The sequence below is a fragment of the Salmo trutta genome, chromosome 9 (assembly GCF_901001165.1).
Source record: "Salmo trutta chromosome 9, fSalTru1.1, whole genome shotgun sequence".
NCBI lineage: Eukaryota > Metazoa > Chordata > Actinopteri > Salmoniformes > Salmonidae > Salmo > Salmo trutta.
The window spans coordinates 29405424-29430133 of NC_042965.1; the positions used below are offsets into that span (position 1 = coordinate 29405424).

The 24710-nt window shown below is 42.9% G+C and overlaps 1 protein-coding gene across 2 annotated transcripts; it reads right to left on the bottom strand.

The window, feature by feature from the left end:
• Positions 1-656: 656 nt before the first annotated feature.
• On the bottom strand, positions 657-21683 carry LOC115200373 (condensin complex subunit 2). 2 transcript variants are annotated; one of them, XM_029763396.1, is made up of 19 exons: positions 21475-21683; positions 20324-20547; positions 20126-20216; positions 18377-18469; positions 17969-18086; positions 17620-17759; positions 13648-13837; positions 11323-11405; positions 10868-11070; positions 8386-8531; positions 8129-8235; positions 4229-4348; positions 3780-3878; positions 3434-3577; positions 3131-3242; positions 1954-2029; positions 1601-1676; positions 1214-1265; positions 657-697 (listed from the first exon to the last, which is right to left on the bottom strand). In XM_029763396.1, the coding sequence occupies exons 2-19, from the start codon at positions 20536-20538 to the stop codon at positions 669-671; spliced, it is 2094 nt and encodes a 697-aa protein (XP_029619256.1). In that variant the 5' UTR covers positions 20539-20547; positions 21475-21683; the 3' UTR covers positions 657-668. The 2 variants fall into 2 exon arrangements, with proteins under 2 accessions (XP_029619256.1, XP_029619255.1); XM_029763395.1 differs by having other exon boundaries at positions 1954-2027; positions 3132-3242; positions 17620-17798.
• Between the last annotated feature and the right edge of the window lie 3027 nt (positions 21684-24710).

Sequence of the window (24710 nt, forward strand, 5' to 3'; positions counted from 1 at the left end):
TCCTAGTTGTTTTGAACACAGAATAATGTCCCAGTGATAAAGATGGATCTTGTCTAAAAGGATTGATCTCGCATGCTGACAGATACATATCTGATGCAGGTTCAGTCTCAAACATGCTTTTAGGTCGACAGTCTTGTGTGGTTGCTTGTAGGTAGTTTGCTGTAAGCTTTTGATGCCAAAATCTCATTCAGTAGGCCTACATTATATGTAATACAGTGTTAATGGTGGGAGTGGACCTATGGAAAACAATGATCTGCTTTACATTCCAAATGTAGTGTGTCATTCAAGATAGGGAAGGGGGTGGGTGAGAGATTGAGGCAGTGTAACAACATACAACACATTGTCAGACAAGTCAGGCTGTATCAACATGCAAACCTCCCTCTACAGCCACCAGATCAATAAGTGAGTGACTCCACCCATCCCAGCAGCTCCTGTTCTACCAGTCATGCTGACGCGGTATCACCCAGCCCACACACACTGTTAACCCTGACCAACTGGTTTTTAGCCTGTGCCTGCGTCCCAAATGGCACCCATTCCCTTAGAGCTCTGGTAAAAAGGAGTGCAGTTTGGGACATTCGTGACAAGACTGCAGGGAGTACACTACAATCCAATGACGCCAGTTGAATGTTTAACAAGGTAGAGCATAAATAACCATTACCTAAAAATAGCTACCTTGCAGTTTGCTTGTACCCGATTCCTGTGCAATGTAGAAAAACAAACTTTTATTTTTGGTATGTACACATTACAGTCTTGAGGAAGGCAGGAGCGAAGCATTTATATTATTTACCAGTGGAGGCTCCTGAGGGGAGGACGACTCATAATAAATGGCCGGAATGGAATGGTATCAAACACATGGTTTTCATGTGTTTGATACCATTCCAGACATTATTATGAGCCACTCTCCCCTCAGCAGCCTCCACTGTTATTTACACACAATAGATGTAGAACAAAAAAAGGACAGGTTCAACTGAATGCACAGGTAAATATGTTTAACACACTATTCAGGTAATAAACAGATGAGTCATTTTTAAAAAGGGACACTTACTATACATTTCCTAGAAATAACATATTTCACCTAAATGTGATGGCGCCTTTGATTGACACGAATGGCCGGGAATTCATCATACAGAGAAAAGGTGAGAATAAGCAGATTGAGGAGAAAAAGGAAACCAGTCTCTGTTTTAAGTCCCATTGTTTAGCCCTTTTCATTGACCTTGCTTGATGACGATATCTGACATGTCGTCCACCTTCACGAGCTCCAAATTCTTTTTAAAGAAAACAGACAATGAATGACAAAAAAAATTGAGTGGCGTGGTTAACTCTTCATTCACACTCAACTACCAAGTGGAAACAGTCTTGATACTGACGACTAGATTCATATCAAGTTTATATTTAACACAGGCAAAATAGATTGTGCAGATTAAAGGGTTTGTGAACCCCTCCACACACCCGCTCAGTTGATAAAAGCTCTAAATGTATTGAGTTAATAATGTAGATATGTACTACCACTACATGCTACATGACAACATAATAGCCATGTCTAGAACCAACTTATTTTACTAATGACATGGTGCAATAGGTCAGAGAAGTAGCTACTCACCTTCTCATTGGCCAAGTGCAGCAGGACGACGAACGCCAGGGGCACAGACAGGTTCTGAGCCATGGTGGGGGGTAGGCTGAAGTGACAGGAGAGGGAGAACAACACATGGCTTTTATTACATTATTTATTAGCACATATGTCCCATCCACATCCCTTTTAGCAAATGAATGTTTGGACCATCACCATCCAAAGTCCCTCAGTTGGCAGTAATGTCTAAATAAATGACACGTCTATCTCACTACTAGTTTAATGAAAAGAAGAAGAAGCAAAACTACAATTCTCTTCAAATGGCAGCTGAGAAAACGATATAGCCATTTAAGAATGGGCCCAGTGGTGATACTAAGGCTTGGTACCTTTGAAGCAGGGTCTTTGTGGTCTGACTGAAGACTTTCTCCCCAGACACCTCTAAAGTCTCAGCATTCTCCACCTGAGAACAAAACATAACACTGTCAACCACAAGGAAGCAGTCCTGGGTTCAAATACTATTTGAAATCATTTCAAATGTAATTTGTGGTAAATTAAGCTTGGCTGTTGGAATGGAACCAATCAAAGTGCAAACCGTGCAGACCTGGGACTTCTGGCAGACTTAAGCAAACGCCCAAAATATTTGAAAGCTTTTGAATAGTATTTGAACCCAGGGAAGATTCTCAATGGCGAAAGGTGCATAAAGATGGAGGAATTCAGATGAAGTTATTGCTTTAGCAATACCCACAGTTTTTAAACTACGGCACGCAACATGGTTCAATGTGCCAATAAATCTACACAAATCTACTTTCTCGCTTTTTAAAATGGTCTTGGTTCTAGAATCGGGATCAAGTTTACTGTACTAATGCAGATACAAAACAAGAGTAAATGGGGAGCACTGTATAACACAGTGAACTTTGCAAATTAGGTATTTGTAGTAAGTACATGGGGGTTGCCATCTTTATGCATGTCAGCTATTGGGCAAGTCTGTCCACTCCTCCATGACCCGGAAACTCCATGGTCAAGGAGAGTATCAAATTGTTAGTAGGCGAACAGAGGAGTGCTCACCTCCTTGATTACCTAGTTCAGCAGAGGATGCACAAGAGTATCCTTTCAGCTTCTAGCACGGAAGTGTTTTAAAATCTGCCAAACCCCCATTGAATCAGCCGTTTTCTCAAAGGAGAAAAGCAAGCACACATTTAAAAACTATATGCTACTTATCCTTTTATCTAGAAAATGTCTTTCACATCTAGCCACATTTGTTTTTATCAGAACACTTTTGTTTTGGCATTCCACCCCTGTATACACAATTTACCCGATGAAGCGTGATTGGAGCAGGAGAGTCTGACTTCATACAAGCACATTTGTTTCCTCTCCCTGACTACCTTTGACCTTTTTCAAAAGCAGGTGAGGAGAGGAGACGAGCAAAACCTATTGATATTCTACCCAGGTCAGCAAGGAAGAGGCATGGAGGGGAAAAAAACCAACATATTAGCCAACCATAGAAGCCAGTCAATGAGACCTCGGAAGTGGAAAGAGAGGCATGAAAACACTTTAAAAAATTGACCTTGGCTGTTTTTTCCAGACTGTCAGTCAGAAGATTCCACATGGTGTTCTTGAGCCTCTTCATGTCCATCTTCTTGGCTGTTTTGGCGTAGTTTATCTCAATCTTGTTCACCTGAAATGAAAAGCAAAGCCGGGCTTTAACAACATTTCAAACATGATGCTGCCATTTATACCCTGGGTCCCAAAACATTGGTGTTTACCCATTCAATTATTTAGTCTTTATTCATTTCTACACAAATTTCAGAGCATGACACTTGCTGAACACTGGCTCCCCATAACCATTCCCCTTCCCACCCGTCTTACCCGGTGTGGTTCTGGCACCAGGTTGTCCTCCCCATAGGTGGACACGTCGTCATGGTCTTGTGAGGAGGCGAGGTTACTGTCTGCGGAAGGCTGGGTGGCATCTGCACCTCCACTGAAACCTTCACCATCATCACTGTCCCCACCCTATAGAGAGAGTCAGATAGATATGTAGAGAGGACGAGAAAGAATAGCCAAATAATTACAAAACCAGCTACTAACAAAATAGGGCTGAAGCTATAGAATTAGTGGGGGTAATGATACAGTGGCAAGTTCCATATCTCTGTAGTGGTCTTATCGACACATAATGGAAGCTGTATAAGACTGACACGGAAGTTACAATACAGACCTGCAGGCCAGGGCAGAAGTTGGCTGTGTCGTTGTTGTAGTCGTAGTCTCCGATGCTTTCCAGCTCTCCAGACAACCTCTTCTGTCCCTCTTTACACAACTGACATGGAGCACACACACACACACACACACACACACACGTTTACTGACATGGAGCACACACACACGTTTACTGACATGGAGCACACACACACACACGTTTACTGACATGGAGCACACGTCAGTGGCATCACAATCTTCACTTTATCAGTTGCACCAGCATATCAGTTCCATTCAGCTACGGTGATGAAGGCCTGACTGTATCTGGTGGCAGCTGCACATTGTTTTAGCACACCACTGTCCCCCGGTATCACCATGGAGACGCAGGACAGGGTCAACTAATGTGTGTTACATTCATTTCACCCAAAATGTGTTTATTCCATGCTGGTTGTTGTGTACAGGAGGTCTTACTGGGCTGGCAGGTTTGAGGCTGAGTTGGGACAGGGTCTCAGGGGGGAACTGGAAGTCTGCAGCTAGAGTGGTTTTCCTGTTGCTGGTACTGAGGGCTGACTTGATGATAGTGGTAGCAGCCTGGGAAAACACATTAGGCAGAGGTGAGGGAAAGGTTCGAATCAATGTGTGAGTGGTGAGGAAACTCCTATAGCCACATTTCCTCGGCTGCAGTGACTAACATTTGAAACAGCTTAACTGTCTTATACATATGCAGAGTTTGTCAAGACACTTGACCCCTGTATTAGTATCAAAAGTGATTTTCAGAAGTGACTAATACAGTAATTGACAACGGCTCAGAAAACGGGCACTTTAACGTTAGAATGTGACTGCCTACTAGTGATTATACAATCAAATTTAGTCACATGCGCCGAATACAACAGGTGTAGACCTTACGGTGAAATGCTTAAGAGCCCCTAACCAACAACGCAGGGAAAAAAAGATTTGAGTAAGAATAAGAAATAAATGTAACAAGTAATTAAACAGCAGCAGTAAAATAACAATAGTGAGACTATATACAGGAGGTACCGGTACAGAGTCAATGTGCGGGGGCACCGATTAGTTGAGGTAATATGTACATGTAGGTAGAGTTATTAAAGCGACTATGCATAGATGATAACAGAGTAGCAGCAATGGAAGGGGGGGGGGGGGGAGCCATTTGATTAGATGTTCATGAGTCTTGTGGCTTGGGTTTTTTTTATTTTTTTTATTTCACCTTCATTTAACCAGGTAGCATAGTTGAGAACAAGTTCTCATTTACAACTGCGACCTGGCCAAGATAAAGCAAAGCAGTGTGACAAACAACAGAGTTACACATGGAATAAACAAATATACAGTCAATAACAATAGAGAAAAAGTCTATATACAGTGTGTGCAAATGAGGTAGGATAAGGGAGGTTGGCAATAAATAGGCCATAGTGGCGAAATAATTACAATATAGCAATTAAACACTGGAGTGATAGATGTGCAAAAGATGAATGTGCAAGTAGAGATACTGGGGTGCAAAGGAGTAAAAAAATAAATAACAGTATGGGGATGAGGTAGTTGGATGGGCTATGTACAGGTGCAGTGATCTGTGAGCTGCTCTGACAGCTGGTGCTTAAAGTTAGTGAGGGAGATATGGGTCTCCAGCTTCAGTGATTTTTGCAATTCGTTCCAGTCATTGGCAGCAGAGGAAAGGCGGCCAAAGGAGGAATTGGCTTTGGGGGTGACCAGTGAGATATACCTGCTGGAGCGAGTGCTACGGGTGGGTGCTGCTACGGTGACCAGTGAGCTGAGATAAGGCGGGGCTTTACCTAGCAAAGACTAATAGATGACCTGGAGCCAGTGGGTTTGGCGACGAATGTGAAGCGAGGGCCAGCCAACGAGAGCAGTGGTGGGTAGTATATGGGGCTTTGGTGACAAAACGGATGGCACTGTGATAGCAAATTGGATGCAGTCTGAGTAGAGTGTTGGAGGCTATTTTGTAAATGATGTCGGCGAAGTCAAGGATCGGCAAGATACCCTCGTAAAACTGACTGTTTGGCAGCATGAGTGAAGGATGCTTTGTTGCGAAATAGGAAGCTGATTCTAGATTTAATTCTAAGTCAGAACCGTCCAGAGTAGTGATGCTGGACGGGCGGGCAGCGAACGGTTGAAGAGCATGCATTTAGTTTTACTTGCATTTAAGAGCAGTTGTAGGCCACGGAAGGAGAGTTGTATGGCATTGAAGCTCGTCTGGAGGTTAGTTAACAGTGTCCAAAGAAGGGCCAGAAGTATACAGAATGGTGTCGTCTGCGTAGAGGTGGATCAGAGAATCACCAGCAGCAAGAGCGACATCATTGATGTATACAGAGAAGAGAGTCGGCCCAGGTAGAAGCTGTTTAGAAGCCTCTTGGACCTAGACTTGGCGCTCCTGTACCGCTTGCTGTGTGGTAGCAGAGAGAACAGTCTATGACTAGGGTGGCTGGAGTCTTGACAATTTAGGGCCTTCCTCTGACACTGCCTGGTGTAGAGGTCCTGGATGACAGGAAGCTTGGCACCAGTCATGTACTGGGCCGTACGCACTAAACTCTGTAGTGCCTTACGGTCGGAGGCCGAGCAGTTGCCATACCAGGTAGTGATGCAACCAGTCAGGATGCTCTCGGTGGTGCAGCTGTAGAACCTTTTGAGGATCTGAGGACCCATGCCAAATCTTTTCAGTCTGCTGAGTGGGAACAGGTTTTGTCGTGCACTTTTCACGACTGTCTTGGTGTGCTTGGACTAGGGCTAGGCGATATGATGATATATATCGTGTGACGATAGAAAAACGTCTATCGTTTCATATTATGCTCTCGTTTATTTTGTTGTGTCGCAAATAACACTCTTTATGGCAATATTTGGACATTTGCAACACAAACAAACATGGAGGGAAGTGAACGTGGCACGGAGACCGTACCTAAAAGAGGGGCTACTTTGGTCGCAAGGGCATGGTTTGGGTATGTAAAGTATGACACGCACCAGAAAACCATCCTCTGCAAAATATGCCGCAGGCCAGTCCTGACAGGCTCAAACACCACTAACCTCTTACCACCTACGCAAGAATCATGTGAAACAGTATGGAGAGTTTACGGATGAGACCCCAAAAAGTACAGTTGAGTGCTCAAAACAAACCCCCGACTGACATTGCAAGAGGCTTTTGCCCACGGCACACCATATGGCAAAGAATCACGAAGATGGAAGGAGGTAACAGCTGCCGTAACAACTTACATTTGCAAAGACATGGCCCTAATTTACACTGTCGAGAAACGGGGGTTTCGTGAGTTGATGCTAACACTCGACTCAAGGTACCAAATGCAAATACCTTTTATTTGTAGAGTATAATTCAAAATGTAATAAGAAATAGGCCTTTACATGTTGTCACTTTATATAAACTATTTATTCATTGAATTTACAGAATGTGTCTATCGTGATATGTATCGATATCGGGATATGAAATTACCTATATCGGGATATGAGATTTTGGCCATATCGCCCATCCCTAACTTGGACTATGTAAGTTTGTTGGTGATGTGGACACCAAGGAACTTGAAGCTCTCAACCTGCTCCACTACAGCCCCGTCGATGAGAATGGAGGCGTGCTCGGTCCTCTTTTTCCTGTAGTCCACAATCATCTCCTTTGTCTTGATCACGTTGAGGGAGATGTTTTTGTCCTGGCACCTACCCTTATCACCTGGGGGCGGCCCGTCAGGAAGTCCAGGATCCAGTTGCAGAGGGAGGTGTTTAGTCCCAGGTTCCTTAGCTTATTGATGAGCTTTGAGGGCACTATGGTGTTGAACGCTGAGCTGTAGTCAATGAATAGCATTCTCACATAGGTGTTCCTTTTGTCCAGGTGGGAAAGGGTAGTGTGGAGTGCAATAGAGATTGCATCATCTGTGGATCTGTTAGGGTGGTATGCAAATTGGAGTAGGCCTAGGGTTTCTGGGATAATGGTGTTCATGTGAGCCATGACCAGCCTTTCAAAGCACTTCATGGCAACAGACCTGAGTGCTACGGGTTGGTAGTCATTTAGGCAGGTTACCTTAGTATTCTTGGGCACAGGGACTATGGTGGTCTGCTTATAACATGTTGGTATTACAGACTCGGACAGGGAGAGGTTGAAAATGTCAGTGAAGACACTTGCCAGTTGGTCAGCGCATGCTTGCAGTACACGTCCTGGTAATCTGTCTGTGAATGTTCATCTTAAGGACCCGCCCCTTTTTTTCAATTTTCACCTAAAAAGACATACCCAAATCTGACTGCCTGTAGCTCAGGCCCTGAAGCAAGGACCTTATTTCCGATTAATGCTCTTGGGTGCAGCTCAAACAATAAATCAGAGAACTGGAGGGGTTACCAAGGGCTTACTCTAGTGGTGCGGAAGTAGGTTTCAAAGTTGACATGGACGTTAAAGTCGATTTCAAAGGCCTTCTTAGGCTTTCTCTTGCGACCCTCCTTCTCAGGCATGTTGTCCTCTACACACGCACGCACACACACACACACACACACGAGCGAGACAGAGGAATGAACAGGTGCTATTTAGTGGCCAATGCTGTTAAGGAATTCACCCAAACACATATAAACTACATATACAACATGGCTTTGTGTGTACAACCACCACTCACTCTTGTGCAGAGGTTTGAAGCGCCAGTAGCCAGGACCTGCCCAGGCAGCCATGGTCCTAGGGCTGAAGTAGGAGTACTCTCTGGGCTGGTTGGACAGCTGCAGACACATGGTGGCTATGTCCCTCTCTCCAATGGGAATCACATCCCTGTGGACAGGCAGCCACACCACAGAATTACATTAAAATACATGGCCAGCAGCATACCACCCTGCATCCCACTGCTGGCTTGCCTCTGAAGCTAAGCAGGGTTGGTTCTGGTCGGTTCCTGGATGTGAGACCAGATGCTGCTGGAAGTGGTGTTGGCGGGCCAGTAGGAGGCACCCTTTCCTCTGATAAAAATAAATAAAAGCCAATCCACCTGTGCAGTGATTGGGGACATTGCCCTGTGTATGGTACCGTCTTTCAGATGGGACGTTAAACGAGTGTCCTGACTGTGGTCACTAAAGATCCTATGGCATTTATTGTACGAGTAGGGGTGTTAACCCCGGTGTCCTTGCTAAATTCCTAATCTGGCCCGCATACTATCATGGCCACCTAATCGTCTAATTGGCTCATCCATCTCCCCTGTAACTATTTCCCAAGATGGAAAAGAAACATCAGTTTCATTTTTAAACCTAGACCGAGAAAAATATGGATTTAATAAACACATCTTCAGTTAATCCAATTACTTTTGCTCAGATAAGTAACTCCAATTCTAAAGCTTGCCTGGACCTAAGTTAAGGAGGTCAAAGTCATTAGTAGAGCTTTTTCTGTCGAGTCAAATTGTTTCCCTTCATTCATTCAGACATCTAAACTGGACATTTAATGGGTTTGGGTGTGTTGCCGTCATAACAGTTTTGAAACACTCAGGACATCATGGTACACAAAACAACAACAAAACTAGAGACAGAACAAGGTCAATTCAAGCTACCGGACCGGTTTCCTTGTGGGATACCATTCCTCGTGAAACATCGCTGGGATCCTCTATGGCAGGTATTCCCAAACTGGGGTATGCATAATGCTGTCGGGGGTACGCCAAATAAAAATGTGATTCACACACACACACACACACAACACACACACACACACACACACACAGTGAGGGAAAAAAGTATTTGATCCCCTGCTGATTTTGTACGCTTGCCCACTGACAAAGAAATTATCAGTCTATAATTTTAAATGGTAGGTTTATTTGAACAGTGAGAGACAGAATAACAATAAAAAAATCCAGAAAAACACATGTCAAAAATGTTATAAAATGATTTGCATTTTAATGAGGGAAATAAATATTTGACCCCCTCTCAATCAGAAAGATTTCAGGCTCCCAGGTGTCTTTTATAAAAAGGTAACGAACTGAGATTAGGAGCACACTCTACAGGCTTCCCTGTAGCTCAGTTGGTAGAGCATGGTGTTTGCAACGCCAGGGTTGTGGGTTCGATTCCCACAGGGGGCCAGTACGAAAAAAAATAAATGTATGAAATGTATGCATTCACTACTAAGTCGCTCTGGATAAGAGCGTCTGCTAAATGAGTAAAATGTAAAAAAATGTTAAAGGGAGTGCTACTAATCTCAGCTTGTTACCTGTTTAAAAGACACCTGTCCACAGAATCAATCAGATACCAAACTCTCCACCATGGCCAAGACCAAAGAGCTCTCCAAGGATGTCAGGGACAAGATTGTAGACCTACACAAGAATGGAATGGGCTACAAGACCATCACCAAGCAACTTGGTGAGAAGTAGACAACAGTGCGATTATTCGCAAAAGAAACACAAAAGAACTGTCAATATCCCTCGGCCTGGGGCTCCATACAAGATCTCACCTCGTGGAGTTGCAATGATCATGAGAACGGTGAGGAATCAGCCCAGAACTACACGGGAGTATCTTGTCAATGATCTCAAGGCAGCTGGGACCATAGTCACCAAGTAAACAATTGGTAACACACTACGCCGTGAAGGACTGAAATCCTGCAGCACCCGCAAGGCCCCCCTGCTCAAGAAAGCACATATACATGCCCGTCTGAAGTTTGCCAATGAACATCTGAATGATTCAGAGGACAACTGGGTGAAAGTGTTGTGGTCAGTTGAGAACAAAATGGAGCTCTTTGGCATCAACTCGCCGTGTTTGGAGGAGGATGAATGCGGCCTATGACCAAGAACACCATCCCCACCGTCAAACATGGAGGTGGAAACCTTATGCTTTGGGGGTGTTTTTCTGCTAAGGGGACAGGACAACTTCACCGCATCAAAAGGGACGATGTACGTCAAATCTTAATAAATGTATCGTATAGTGTGTGGTAGGCACAATGATGGCAAAAAAAACAACATTTGAGACTGCGCTGACCCTGGTGCTACAGGGGGTACGCAGCTAGAGGTTGAATGTTTGAAGGGGTACGGGACTATAAAGTGTTTGGGAACCACTGCTCTAGAGGTATAAACAAGCAGAGTACCAACAAACGCCCCCAGGTTGTTACCACCCTGTAACAAACACCCTCAGTACACTCACCTTCCTCTCCCCAGCCCTCCAGCCTTACAGCCATCCTTGTGTTCCTTGGAACCCTCTCCACCATAGTCCCCCTGACCCTCGTCATAGTCTCCATCAAAATCATCCCCAAAATCCTGACACTCCTCCTCATCCGGCTCCGCCTCAGCATTCCGGTCAAACACGTGATCCCCCTGCTTCATCTTCTCCAGCATCTGGTTCATGGTCTGTAATAGAAGAACGATTTATATAGAGACTGTAGGGCTATATGACTACTGTATCAAAACAATACCTCCAATCTGTATCATTTCCAAACTAAAATAAAGACGGGTGCTTCCCAAATGGCACCCTATTCCCTATATCGTGCACTATATTTGACCAGGACCCATAGATTCCTGGTCAAAAGTAGTGCACTATATAGGAAATAGGGTGCCATTTGGGATGCAGCTGTGTATATTGCCAGTGTATGTTGCTCTCACCTGGTCAGGGTTCCAGCTGGTGAAAGAGAAGTCTGCCAGGGAGGGGCAGATGGAGCTCTTCTCCTGGGTCTGCTGGAGACCACCTGTCCAATCACACAATCATTTCATGAATGATACCATTAATCGGAATATGTAGGCCAACTGCCAATACCTTACAGCAGTGTTTCTTAATCCTGGTTCTGGGGGGGTGCACATTTTTGTTTTGTCCTCACACTACATACCCGATTCCACTAACAGACTCATCATCATACCTTAGATTAGTAGAATCAGGAGTGTAGTGCTAGGGCAAAACAAAAATGTGAACCGTTTTGGGTCACCAGGACCAGGATTGAGAAACACTGCCTTACAGCATCACTCAACACAACCAGCTATAGGCTCTGAGAAAATCTAGAGATACTATGCCAGACTACAGCAAAAACAGCCCAGGGGTCACATGTATTCATGTCTCAGAGTAGGAGCAGTGCTTCATTTAATCTGGATTCTGCTGCAACAGGATCCGGCACTTCTCAGTTTCCTTTCGGAACCTATTTGCCAGGATTCAGTACCTGTCGTGGCACGAAACATTTTTTTTCTCTCACTGTTTTCAATGTCAAAATTAAAGTTGACTCCACTAGATTTCTGCCCCCTAACATATGTTATGTGAAAACATGCCTGATATTCTAAGAATTGATTCGTGTGGGCCGGCCCGGGTTTTTGCGCAACATTGTAGCCTATATAGACCAACGCACGTGGCCATTGCGGTGGTGAGAGAAAGAAACACGCCTGTATCTTGCACTACATTATTTATTTCCTTATAGAACCATAGACGCAAGAATTGTGCTGGAGGTGCCGCAGCACCCCTGATAAATGTTCATGTATTTACCAAAGTTATAGAATTATTGCCGTCTGTTCAGAAATAAGGAGTAGGCCTAAAATTTAGCCACAGAGGATCAATAACATTTATTTTTTTAATAGCCTAGCTGTGGATTGTGTGTAGCCCAATCGCAATGCAAGCCAAAAGACTGCTGAACAGTTCATCAAATGGCTATCCGGACAATTTACATTGACCCCCTTTTATTTATTAATCTTAAATTGTTTTGCACCGGCTCTATGCACACTCAGAGTCTACCCACACACACTCACAATGATATTGATGCCACACACACACACACTTTCACATATGCTGCTGCTACTCTGTTTATTATATATCCTGATTGCCTAGTCACTTTTACCTCTACCCACATGTACATACTGTATTACCTCAACTACCTCGTACCCCTGCACATTGACTCAGTACTGGTACTCCTTGTACATAGCATTTTTGTTGTTACTATTCCTTTTTATTTAGAAAATATATTAGTTTTTTTTAACTTTTGCATTGTTGGGAATGGGCTTGTAAGTAAGCATTTCACTGTAAAGTCTACACCTGTTGTATTCAGCGGTATGTGACCAATAAAATGTGATTTGATGCCTACAGTCAGGAACGAGCAGTAAATCTGTAAGTGAACAGCATGCTGCCAAAACAGACCTTTAGCAATAATTTAAAATACAATCTTGGGAAAACACAGGTTGTAAAGCAAATGGATCCTGCTGAAAAGACTAATATGTCTTCCAAGTTATCAACTTCCAAATAGACCTATTGAGTGAACTTCATTGTTTTACAAAGTAAAACAAGAGATAAGCTTTTGGCACGAGCACATTAAACATCACCGGTGAGTGAGCTGCATATCATTGGGTGAGTCAGTGAAACTGGAAAGCTTTTTAAGACTAATTTCCTTTTCATATTGTACAATATGTTTGTCTCCACACACCTAGGTCAAGGCTATTGATGGATTCAAGACAAGGTCGTTTTTATTGATCTCAGATTCTTAGTTTGTCAGTGTCAAAGTATCCAGAAATTCAGATAACTTGTTGGGTATTAAAAAAGATTCTGCTAAAGTCTCGAGTCATCTAAAAGGATATAGAATTGCATGAAATTAGTTTATGAAAGACCACATTTTTCTCGGATCCCAGGCTACAAAATGGTTCCCCATGTGCGCAACTTCTGCAAATCATCTCTACTGTGCTATGCCAGTACGCAAAAGCGATAATGCATCCGATGCTTTATTATGAAGGTGAAAGTATTTTTTTATGCGTTCTGGTACCTCAGAGCCCCCCAGGTCACCGCTCTCAGGCTCACTTTGTTCAGGCACCTCCCAATTTACAAATTAAGCACTGAGTAGGAGTGCTGTTCTAGGATCAGGCTCCCATTGTACACATAATCGTATACATTGTGATCTAAAAGGCAAAACTGATCCTAAATCAGAACTTCTACTCTGAGGTATTTGCTACATATGTCAGTGTTACCTGTGAAGGACAGCGCAGGGACGTGCTGCAGAGGAGACTGGGAGCAGGATTGAGTGGAGTGCAGCAGGGTCATGTGGGAGGGGAAGAGCAGCTCACAGTGACTGTCTTCACTGAACAGCACTGACAGGAAGACGCCTGCTGTGCTGCTCTCATCGAAGGACGACGCCATGCGCTGGAACATGGGGTCCACCTGTAGTTGGAGGGGTGGGATGATAATGAGGAGAATATTGGTGAGCTTACCATGTGTGAGCTTTGTAGGAACTTTCACAATCCTGTCTGGATCCATACTTAGTAAATATCATAATAAGTCCTCTGGCTTTGTATTTATTATGGATCCCCATAAGCTGCTACCAATGCAGCAGCTACTCTTCCTGGGGTCCGGCAAAAGGCAGTTATACAATTTTAATAACATTTCAATACATTCATAACAGATTACACAAATCAAATTTCATTGGTCACATACACATGGTTAGCAGATGTTAATGCGAGTGTAGCGCAATGCTTGTGCTTCTAGTTCTGACAGTGCAGTAATATCTAACAAGTAATCTAACAATTAAACAACTACCTAATAAACACAAATCTAAAGGGATGGAATAAGAATATGTACATATAAATATATGGATGAGTGATGACCGAGCAGCATAGGCAAGATGCAATAGATTGTATAAGATACAGTATATAACATATTAGTTGACTTATGTAAGATATGTAAATATTATTAAAGTGGCATTATTTAAAGTGACTAGTGATCCATTTATTAAAGTGGCCAACGATTTGAGTCTTGTGGTGGATGAATAGATAATTAAGATGTTTTATTTGCATAATATGCTTATGTGAGATACTTGTCATATGTGAATGTATTGTTAAACCATGTGAAGGGATGGCGTGATTAATGGGGAACCAATTATTTGTCTCCACAATGTCTGTGCGCAAGTCACTCCCCTCAGTGAGCTTGTCCAGGAGTGGAGTCAAGAAGGGGTTTACTTGAGATGGGAGTATCTAGAGTTGTCAATTGATTTATGCCATTGGATGAGCTAATGGTTCTGTTCTATACCGTACCAGGGAGAGACGGTTCCAGTTTGGGGTAGGAGGACTAGATACTGGTCTATACAATGAACACTGTTGATACAGCAGTTGCTGTCTGCTATGTTTTATAGATATTTTTCATACAAAACTTAACCTTTGAACTGTTCCTATGATCTGTTGTTCGTCATGTACGTTGAGAGGGGTGGATCTTGGGTGTAAAGGATCTTTGTACTTTTGTGTAATCACTTTTTCAATGGTTCATTAGAGATGACCTTCAATGATGCGCTAAGTGCTTTTGCAAAAGCATCTTAATTATTAAAGATGTAGTTTTAAGTATAACTCTGACTTGTGTGTGAAGTTTGTAACTCTCCTCATTAGGTAATGCAGAAATTAGCCACCACAGTCTGCATGTCGGCAGCAGCCGCTCTGTGTTAGTGATGGCTGTTTAGTAGTCTGATGGCCTTGAGATAGCCGTTTTTCAGTCTCTCGGTCCCAGCTTTGATGCACCTGTACTGACATCGCCTTCTGGATGGTAGCGGGGTGAACAGGCAGTGGCTCGGGTTGTTGATGTCCTTGATGATCTTTCTGGCCTTCCTGTGACATCAGGTGCTTTAGGTGTCCTGGAGGGAATGTAGTTTGCCCACGGTGATGCGTTGTGCAGACCGCACCACCCTCTGGAGAGCCTTGCGGTTGAGGGCGGTGCAGTTGCCGTACCAGGCGGGGATACAGCCCGACAGGATGCTCTCAATTGCCCATCATTAAAAGTTTGCCAAGGTTTTAGGTGACAAGCCAAATTTCTTCAGCTTCCTGACGTCATCATCATCTCCTTTGTTTTGTTAATGTTGAGTGAGAGGTTGTTTTCCTGACACCACACTCCGAGTGCCCTCACCTCCTCCCTGTAGGCTGTCTTGTCATTGTTGGTAATCAAACCCACTACTGTTGTATCGTCTGCAAAATTGATGATTGAGTTGGAGGCATGCATGGCCACGCAGGTAAGGTGGAGGTGATCCTTGACTAGTCTCTCAAAGCACTTCATGATGACAGAAGTGAGTGCTACGGGGCGATAGTCATTTAGTTCAATTATCTTTACCTTCCTGGGTACAGGGACAATGGTGGCCACCTTGAAGCATGTGGGGACAGCAGACTGGGATAGGGAGCGATTGAATATGTTCTTAAGAACACTAGCCAGCTGGTCTGCGCATGCTCTGAGGATGCGGCTAGGGATGCTGTCTGGGCCAGCAGCCTTGCAAGGGTTAACACGTTAAAATGTTTTACGTTAGCCACGGAGAAGGAGAGGCCCGCACTCCTTGGTAGCGGGCCACGTCGGTGGCACTTATCCTCAACGCGGGCAAAGAAGGTGTTTCGTTTGTCTGGAAGCAAGACGGTGTCCGTGACGTAGCTGGTTTTCTTTTTGTAGTCCGTAACTGCCTGTAGACCCTGCCACATACGTCTCGTGTCTGAGCTGTTGAATTGCGACTCCCCCTTTTCCCTATACCAACATGTCGGTTGTTTGATTGCCTTGCAGAGGGAATAAATACACTGTTTATATTCAGCCATATTCCCAGTCATCTTTCAGACAGCAGCTCACAACACACTCGGTGTTGTGCATTTGTTATTGTGTGTGTGTATGCATGTGTCTGTGCCTATGTTTGTGTTGCTTCACAGTCCCCGCTGTTCCATAAGGTGTATTTTTATCTGTTTTTTAAATCTGATTCTACTGCTTGCATCAGTTACCTGATGTGGAATAGAGTTCCATGTAGCCATGGCTCTATGTAGTACTGTGCGCCTCCCATAGTCTGTTCTGGACTTGGACGGTGAAGAGACCTCTGGTGGCATGTCTTGTGGGGTATGCATGGGTGTCTGAGCGGTGTGTTTGTCGTTTAAATAGAGAGCTCGGTGTTTTCAACATGTCAATACCTCCCACAAATACAATTAGTGATTAAGTCAATCTCTCCAGCTATGCTGCCCTATTCTGAGCCAATTGCAATTTTCTAACTCCCTCTTTGTGGCACCTGACCACACGACTGAACAGTAGTCCAGGTGCGACAAAACTAGGGCCTGTAGGACCTGCCTTGTTAATAGTGCTGTTAAGGTAAAACAGCTCTTTATTATGGACAGACTTCTCACCATCTTAGCTACTGTTGTATCAATATGTTTTAACCATTACAGTTTACAATCCAGGGTTACTCCAAGCAGTTTAGTCACCTCAACATGCTCAATTTCCTGTGGCATGTCGTTAGTAAAGATTGAAATAAGTAAGGGGCCTAGACAGCTGCCCTGGGGAATTCCTGATTCTACCTGGATTATGTTGGTAAGGCTTCTGTTAAAGAACACTCTCTCTGTTCTGTTAGCCAGGTAACTGTTTATCCACAATATCACAGGGGGTGCAAAGCCATAACACATACGTTTTTCCAGTAGCAGACTATGATCAATAATGTCAAAAGCCCACTAAAGTCTAACAAAGCAGCCCCCACAATATTTATCATGAATTTCTCTCAGACAATCATCAATCATTTGTGTAAGTGCTGTGCTTGTTGAATGTCCTTCCCTATAAGCGTGCTGAAAGTCTGTTGTCAATTTGTTTACTGTAAAATAGCATTGTATCCAGTCAAACACAATTTTTCCCAAAACCTTACTAAGGGTTGGTAAGAGGCTGATAGGGTGGCTATTTGAGCCAGTCATTCCTCTATTCTTAGGTGGCGGAATTACTTTTGCTTCCCTCCAGGCCCGAGGGCATACACTTTCTAGTAATACAATAATAACAATTATTTCACCTCTTCCACACTCACTTTACAAAATTAAAAAGGCTTTCCGCACCAATTACATTTATATTCAGAGTTTGGCTATGTGTCTCAAACATGTCCAGGTGACTCCACATCAAACCTCACAGGCATAGCCTGGTACTTTACCTCATGCTATTCCTGGAGCAGGAAAACCATCACTTACCTCACACTTCCTCTCTGACTCAGAGCTGTTGATGTTGCTCAGGTTCTGCTCCACAGTCTTTTTGGGAGGCCTCTTCTTCTTCACCACCTGCTTGGCAGCCAGCTCTCCTGCAGCACCATCCTCCATCTCTCCCCCATCTCCTGCTCCATACGCATAGGAAAAGGTCAGAGCCCGATGATCTTAAATTGACAACAATTATTACATTTTTTACGACAGAGTAAGTCACAGTATGGCACCATATTCCCTATATAGTGCACTACGCTGTGTCAAACGTAGTGGACAATAAAGGGAATAGTTTGCCATTTGGGACACAGACAGTGTATGGATGTTATAGTTAAGAGGCTCTCACCTTCCCCAGGCTTGGTCTCAGCACCCAGGCCTCCCAGTACTCTGTAGGCATCAGCATGGACAGCATCCACTCGGACTGCGTAAATCTTGGTGCTGGCATCCAAGGTACCCGCTGCCACCTAGGCAAGGACAGAGAAAAACACATTCTCATACAGCCAACAGACGCTAGGCCCATAAAGTGAAATGACCAGTCTGTCATCAATATACTCCATTAGTTTGGAATAAGCCTATAAAAACAAACAATGTATATCTTAAGTGGTTGCGCTAAAAACGTATTTCTTCATTAGTAGATTATACTTTAATCTCCTCAATAGTAGTGCAAATCTTAAGAGTTTTGTGATGAGTAAATTTAAGGAGACATAAGAAACAGAAACTACAATAAAGGAATAATTAATGTATCAAGCCATACCTTGAAATTTGTGAGCTCAGAATCCTTCTGTTTGAGGATGTCAGCCATGTAGTCAATCAGGTGGAGACCAAAGGCATTTTTGGTGGTAATTTTCTACAAAAATAGGACAAGGCTTTGTGAATCTGAGACGCCAGTTTCCAATAACCTGCATGGTTGGAGATACAGTGCCTTCAGAAAGTATTCACACCCCTTGACTTTTCCCACATTTTGTTCTGTTATAGCCTGAATTTAAAATGGATTAAATTGAGATTGTGTGTCACTGGCCTGCCTACAGACAATACCACATAATGTCAAAGTGGAATTATGTTTTTTATTTTGCAAATTAATAACAAAAATTACAGCTGAAATGTCTTGAGTCAAAAAGTATTCAACCCCTTTGTTATGGCAAGCCCAAAGAAGTTCAGGAGTAAGAATTTGCTTAACCAGTCACATAATAAGTTGCATGGACTCACTGTGTGCAATAGTGTTTAACATGATTTTTGAATGACTACCTCAATCTCTGTACCCCACACATACAGATAACTGTAAGGTCCTTCAACCGATCAGTGAATTTCAAACACAGATTCAACCACAAAGACCAGGGAGGTTTTCCAATGCCTTGAAAAGAATTGCATCTATTGGTAGATGGGTAAAAAAAAGCAGACATTGAATATCCTTTTGGGCATGGTGAAGTTATTACATTTACATTTTAGTCATTTAGTAGACGCTCTTATCCAGAGCGACTTACAGTAGTGAATAGATTTCATACATTTCCCCCCCCGTACTGGTCCCCCGTGGGAATCGAACCCACAACCCTGGCGTTGCAAACACCATGCTCTACCAACTGAGCCACACGGGACCGTGTATTAATTACACTTTGGATGGTGTATCAATACACCCAATCACTACAAAGATACAGAAGTCCTTCCTAACTCAGTTCCCGAAGAGGAAGGAAACCACTGAGGGATTTCACCATGAGGCCAAAAGTGACTTTAAAACAGTTAGAGTTTAATGACTGTGATAGGACAAAACTGAGGATAGATCAACAACATTGTAGTTACTCCACAAACACTAACCTAATTGACAAAGTGAAAAGAAGGATGCCTGCACAGAATAATATTCCAAAACATGCATCCTGTTTGCAGTAAGGTACTAAAGTACAACTGCAAAATATTTGGCAAAGATATTAACTTTATGTCCTGAATATAAAGCGTTATGTTTGGGGCACACTGAACACAACATATCACTGAGTGCGCACTTCATTTTTTTCAAGGTTGTATCATGTTATGGGTATGCTTGTCATTGGCAAGGACTAGGGAGCTTTTTAGGATAAAAGGAAACAGAAAAACTAAGCACAGGCAAAATCATAAAGGAACAGAGCTGAAAAATAATAATGTGCAAATGTTGTACGATCCAGGTTTGCTAAGTTCTTAGAGACTCTTCCAGAAAGACACACTGCTAAAATTGCTGCCAAATGTTATTGTAACATGTACTGACTCAGGGGTGTCATTAAAAAAACATGTTTCCACTTTGTCATTATGAGATGGTGTAAATGGGTGACAAAAAGAATGTATGTTATTTATTTTGAATTCAGGCTGTAACAAAATGTGGAATAAGTCAAGGGGTATGAATACTTTCTGAAGGAAACATATGACACCATAAGCAATGACTAGGAGCGAGAACACCACATCAACATTTCCTTGGGATGTATTCTGCCCCTCTTAGAATAGTGCCTGTTAACAGCAATATATGCATGCACATGCTGCTTACATTTTCAGTGGAGAGCTTGATGCAGGTGGAGTAATGCTCTGAGATCTGTGCATTTGACAGTTTGGGCACAGCAGCAGGGGTCTCCGTGGTGCTGACCACAAACACAAGGATTGTCTCTTACAAAGGTCTAAATCAATAGAACACCTGTCAAGACGTCGTACTAAAGGAGATTACTGGCAGAGAGAGGGCTTGTCCTACCTATGAGAGGGAGATTCATTAAATGAGGAGTCAGCGGCAGCTTGCAGGTCAATGACCCGGGATCTGCGCCTCTGACGCCGCTCTAGCTCATCATCGTTTCCCTCGAAAGATGCGAAGAGCGGGGTGCTGCTCGCGGCAGGAGAGGCGCCCCTGTGCTTCAGGGACGGTGAGGCCCACTGACGCACCCGGGAAAGGGGTGAGGATGATGAGCTCATCGTGACTGCCTGGGGGGAGAGGGGGACACAGAGATGCACATTAGGTTCTTTATTCCTCTCTGCTTCCTGAAGTTGCATTTATTAAACTGAGTTATACTGTCGGTAGCTAACAGTAACGTTAGCTGTTGGATATTTGATCATAGGAGCCTAGCTATCTAACGTTACCAAAGCAAAGGCGACCTGATTTTTCCCCAAAGCAATCCTAAAATAACACAACATTTTTGTTGTTGGCCACCTGTAAACAAAGTAATTTTAGTTAGCACTTGGGCACTAAACCTAGCTAGCCTAAATACAGGAATGTATCGTTTGTGGTTGTTGGTAGCTGTGATACTAACGTTACCTAGTTAACCAACTTTTTAGCTAGCTAAAAACATAACTGGATTAGATAGATAACTTGCTACTGTAGTTAGCTATATCGGATATCAATAAACTAGTTAAATTAGCTCAAGTTAAGGTTGGGTGGGTATCATTTCTGTAACGTTCCAACAGGAATCTGTTCTAAAAACTTCGTAAATAACAAGGATGCCAACAACAAACGCATACAAAGTAAGTTAGCATGATCAATTCACCTAGTTAACTAGCTGCCGAATAAGCATCAACTCACCACGTAGCTTATTCTTAATGTTTGTCCATAGGCTACCAGAATGAGGACAGATATTTCGGAATAAACGTGGTGAGTGAAAAACTTAACAAAATTGCCCACTCCCTACTCGGTATCTTATTCTACCGCTATACAACTTTGTATGCGTTGTTTGTTGGCAATCTTATTATTTACGAAGTTTTGGGAACAGATTCCTGTTGGAACGTTCCACAAATTATACCCACCCGTTAAAGTTAACTAAAATTTGGTAATTTGACATCCCCAGATTTTGTTTATGCTAGCTACCGTTGCTGTATGAAAACAAAAGCTGTAACTAGATTGAATTAGTACATTACCTCGATTATTTCCAAAGCTTCTGGAACAGTGAACTGTTTCTTTATAGATAGCTACATTAACATGTGTAGGAATGCACTTTTGTTCCTGATCAGATTTGAAAATGTGCGCCGAAGGGTTTACGTAACGACAGAGTGCGTTACCATGTTGAATCGACACTCGGCTCCGCCCTATTGCGGTAGCTCCGCCCATACCACGTTTTGTGTTTAGACGCCCGATTAGCCACCAATCACCCCATTAAAAGGTGGAAACATTTTACCAATCACACCATTGTCTCCACCTTTTAATGGGGTGATTGGTGGCTAATCGGGTGGTTTAGAAGATGACAAACTGGGGGAGTGTTACCGAGGTGCTCAACTTTTTGAGGTGACATTTCTACCATTAAATATTTTCTCTGGTGTTTTATCTCTTGAGTGGGTGACCCACCTGCGGTGTAGAGTCCTTTCTCTAATTAAAATATTTGACCAAGTTGTGTCCCAAATGGCACCATATTCCAGAGCATATTCACCCTTTGGACTAAGAATTTTTTTCTTTGGACTAAGAATTTTTTACTGCCTGACCCAGTAAAAAATGCCATTTTAAAACTTCTACATGATACTGCAAGAAATTTCCCCAAAGGGGACAATAAAGTCAGTAAATGGCGCTGTGCGTTAACCTAGGCAGAGAGCTCTGTAAATAGGCCTATTGTAATTATTAAGTGTTTATTTTTTTGTTGCATTTTTTAATCAACTTTTGGTGATAGATGAACTGAAATATCTGGTGGTGACCCATGCAATTCAAATCAAAATAAAATAACATTTTATTGGTCACATTCGTTATTAGCGAATGTTATTGCGGTGTAGCGAAATGCTTGTGTGATTGTGACAAGTCTGTTTATATTTGGCTTGGCTAGCTAGCTATCTTGCTAATTGTGATTTGAATGATGCAGCAACACCAGATAAAGAGCATCTGCTTTTTGGCCCCCTGGCCCAGTTTCTAGAGAGAAGTGGACTGCGGTGAGGAGATGCAGAGGCTTGCTCCGGCTTTTCTGGACCGCTGCTGATGTGTACTGCCGCTTTCTCTCCTCTCAAGATAGTACCTTTCTCAACTGCTTATCATCTAAAGCTGTGCAAGACCATCACCCAAGAACTGCCATATTCCTACATTTGTTTTGTCAACTAGTTTATTGTTTATTTTGTTTTTGAAGCGACTTTGAGATTCTACTTGTAATGAAAGCGCTATATTAAAGAAATCGATTATTTATTTTTAAAGTCTATTTAGAAAAGATAAAGGTCCCTGGTTTAGGCCAGAACCTTATCATTGTAATTGAGTTTAGGTTTGGATATTGAAATAATTCCCCTATTTCTGTCATAAAAAACATGTTGGTAACCTATGAAAGAATTGCTAGACTAATTCAAACATTCTCAAATACATCAAGTACTGATGTTTTATTCATAAATGACACTAGATGGCGGTAAGTAGGTCTAGAAGAGAACAGAATCAATGCATTGCATTGGGTAGGTTTGTGGCCTTTCCAATATAAGTCTTTTATTTGATCAAATGGTGATCAGGACTGTGTATTATGATGTAGTAATAGTTAGTGAAATTGTGTGCACAGATATATGGTTTTAACATTTCACACCTTATGAATAAACATACAACCTTTGCACATGTGTACTCTTTCAACAAACCCTATTTCCTATCAATGGGTCTCACCATTATGTAGTCTATTTGTCTATTCCATTTTATCTATGCTACTCTAGTGCCAATGATCTCTCTGTCACCATATAATCTCTCTATGTTGTTTTTCTCAGCCAAAGCCTACCTATTCCCGGAATACCTGCATTGAGGAAGCCTTCACGCCTTCATTGTTTACTCCCACAGTCAGTCTAAATGCCCTGGCTTGCACTACTCCCTTTCCCTCCCTCCTCCTGGAGAGATGTGATGTATAATCTGGCTAATGCATCTGCAGAGAAGTGCCCCAATGATATATGGTTATGATCTATAGAGGAAACTGGAACATAAACACACACACACCATGAGTAGAAGTGGATAGAGTGCCTGGGAGGATGGGATGAGGGGGAGAAAGAGGCCATTTATCTTTCCAAAGGATATTTGAATCCACCCCTATTCTTATTATTGAGTGTTGTTCTTCTTTGGGAGTTCATATAGTGATTACATGTACTGCTAGTTAAGTCTACCATCCCCGTCTGTGTACACCGCTGTCATTAGTTCACTATACCCTCGTAAAACTGACCATCCTACCGATCCTCGACTTCGGCGATGTCATTTACAAAATAGCCTCCAATACCCTACTCAATAAATTGGATGCAGTCTATCACAGTGCCATCCGTTTTGTCACCAAAGCTCCATATACTACCCACCACTGCGACCTGTACACTCTCGTTGGCTGGCCCTCGCTTCATACTCGTCGCCAAACCCACTGACTCCAGGTCATCTACAAGACCCTGCTAGGTAAAGTTCCCCCTTATCTCAGCTCGCTGGTCACCATAGCAGCACACACCTGTAGCACGCGCTCCAGCAGGTATATCTCTCTGGTCACCCCCAAAGCCAATTCCTCCTTCAGCCGCCTCGCCTTCCAGTTCTCTGCTGCCAATGATTGTAACGAACTACAAAAATCTCTAAAACTGGAAACACATCTCCCTCACTAGCTTTAAGCACCAGCTGTCAGAGCAGCTCACAGATCACTGCACCTGTACATAGCCCATCTATAATTTAGCCCAAACAACTACCTCTTCCCCTACTGTATTTATTTATTTTGCTCCTTTGCACCCCATTATTTCTACTTTGCACTTTCTTCCACTACAAATCTACCATTCCAGTGTTTTAATTGCTATATTGTATTTACTTCGCCACCATGGCCTTTTTTGCCTTACCTCCCTTATCTCACCTCATTTGCTCACTTTGTATATAGACTTATTTTTCTACTATATTATTGACTGTATGTTTGTTTTACTCCATGTGTAACTCTGTGTTGTTGTATGTGTCAAACTACTTGCTTTATCTTGGCCAGGTCGCAATTGCAAATGAGAACTTGTTCTCAACTTGCCTACCTGGTTAAATAAAGGTGAAATAAAAAACATATCAGCAGTCATCGGCTGACTGTCCCCCAAACAGGTCAACCAGCAGCAACGGGGATACTGGCACTTTACTCCCAATAAAATTGCAAAACTGGCTGGTACGATGTATTGGTAAGGACTTTTCTATTGTCTATGTATGTATTGTAAATTGAAGGTCT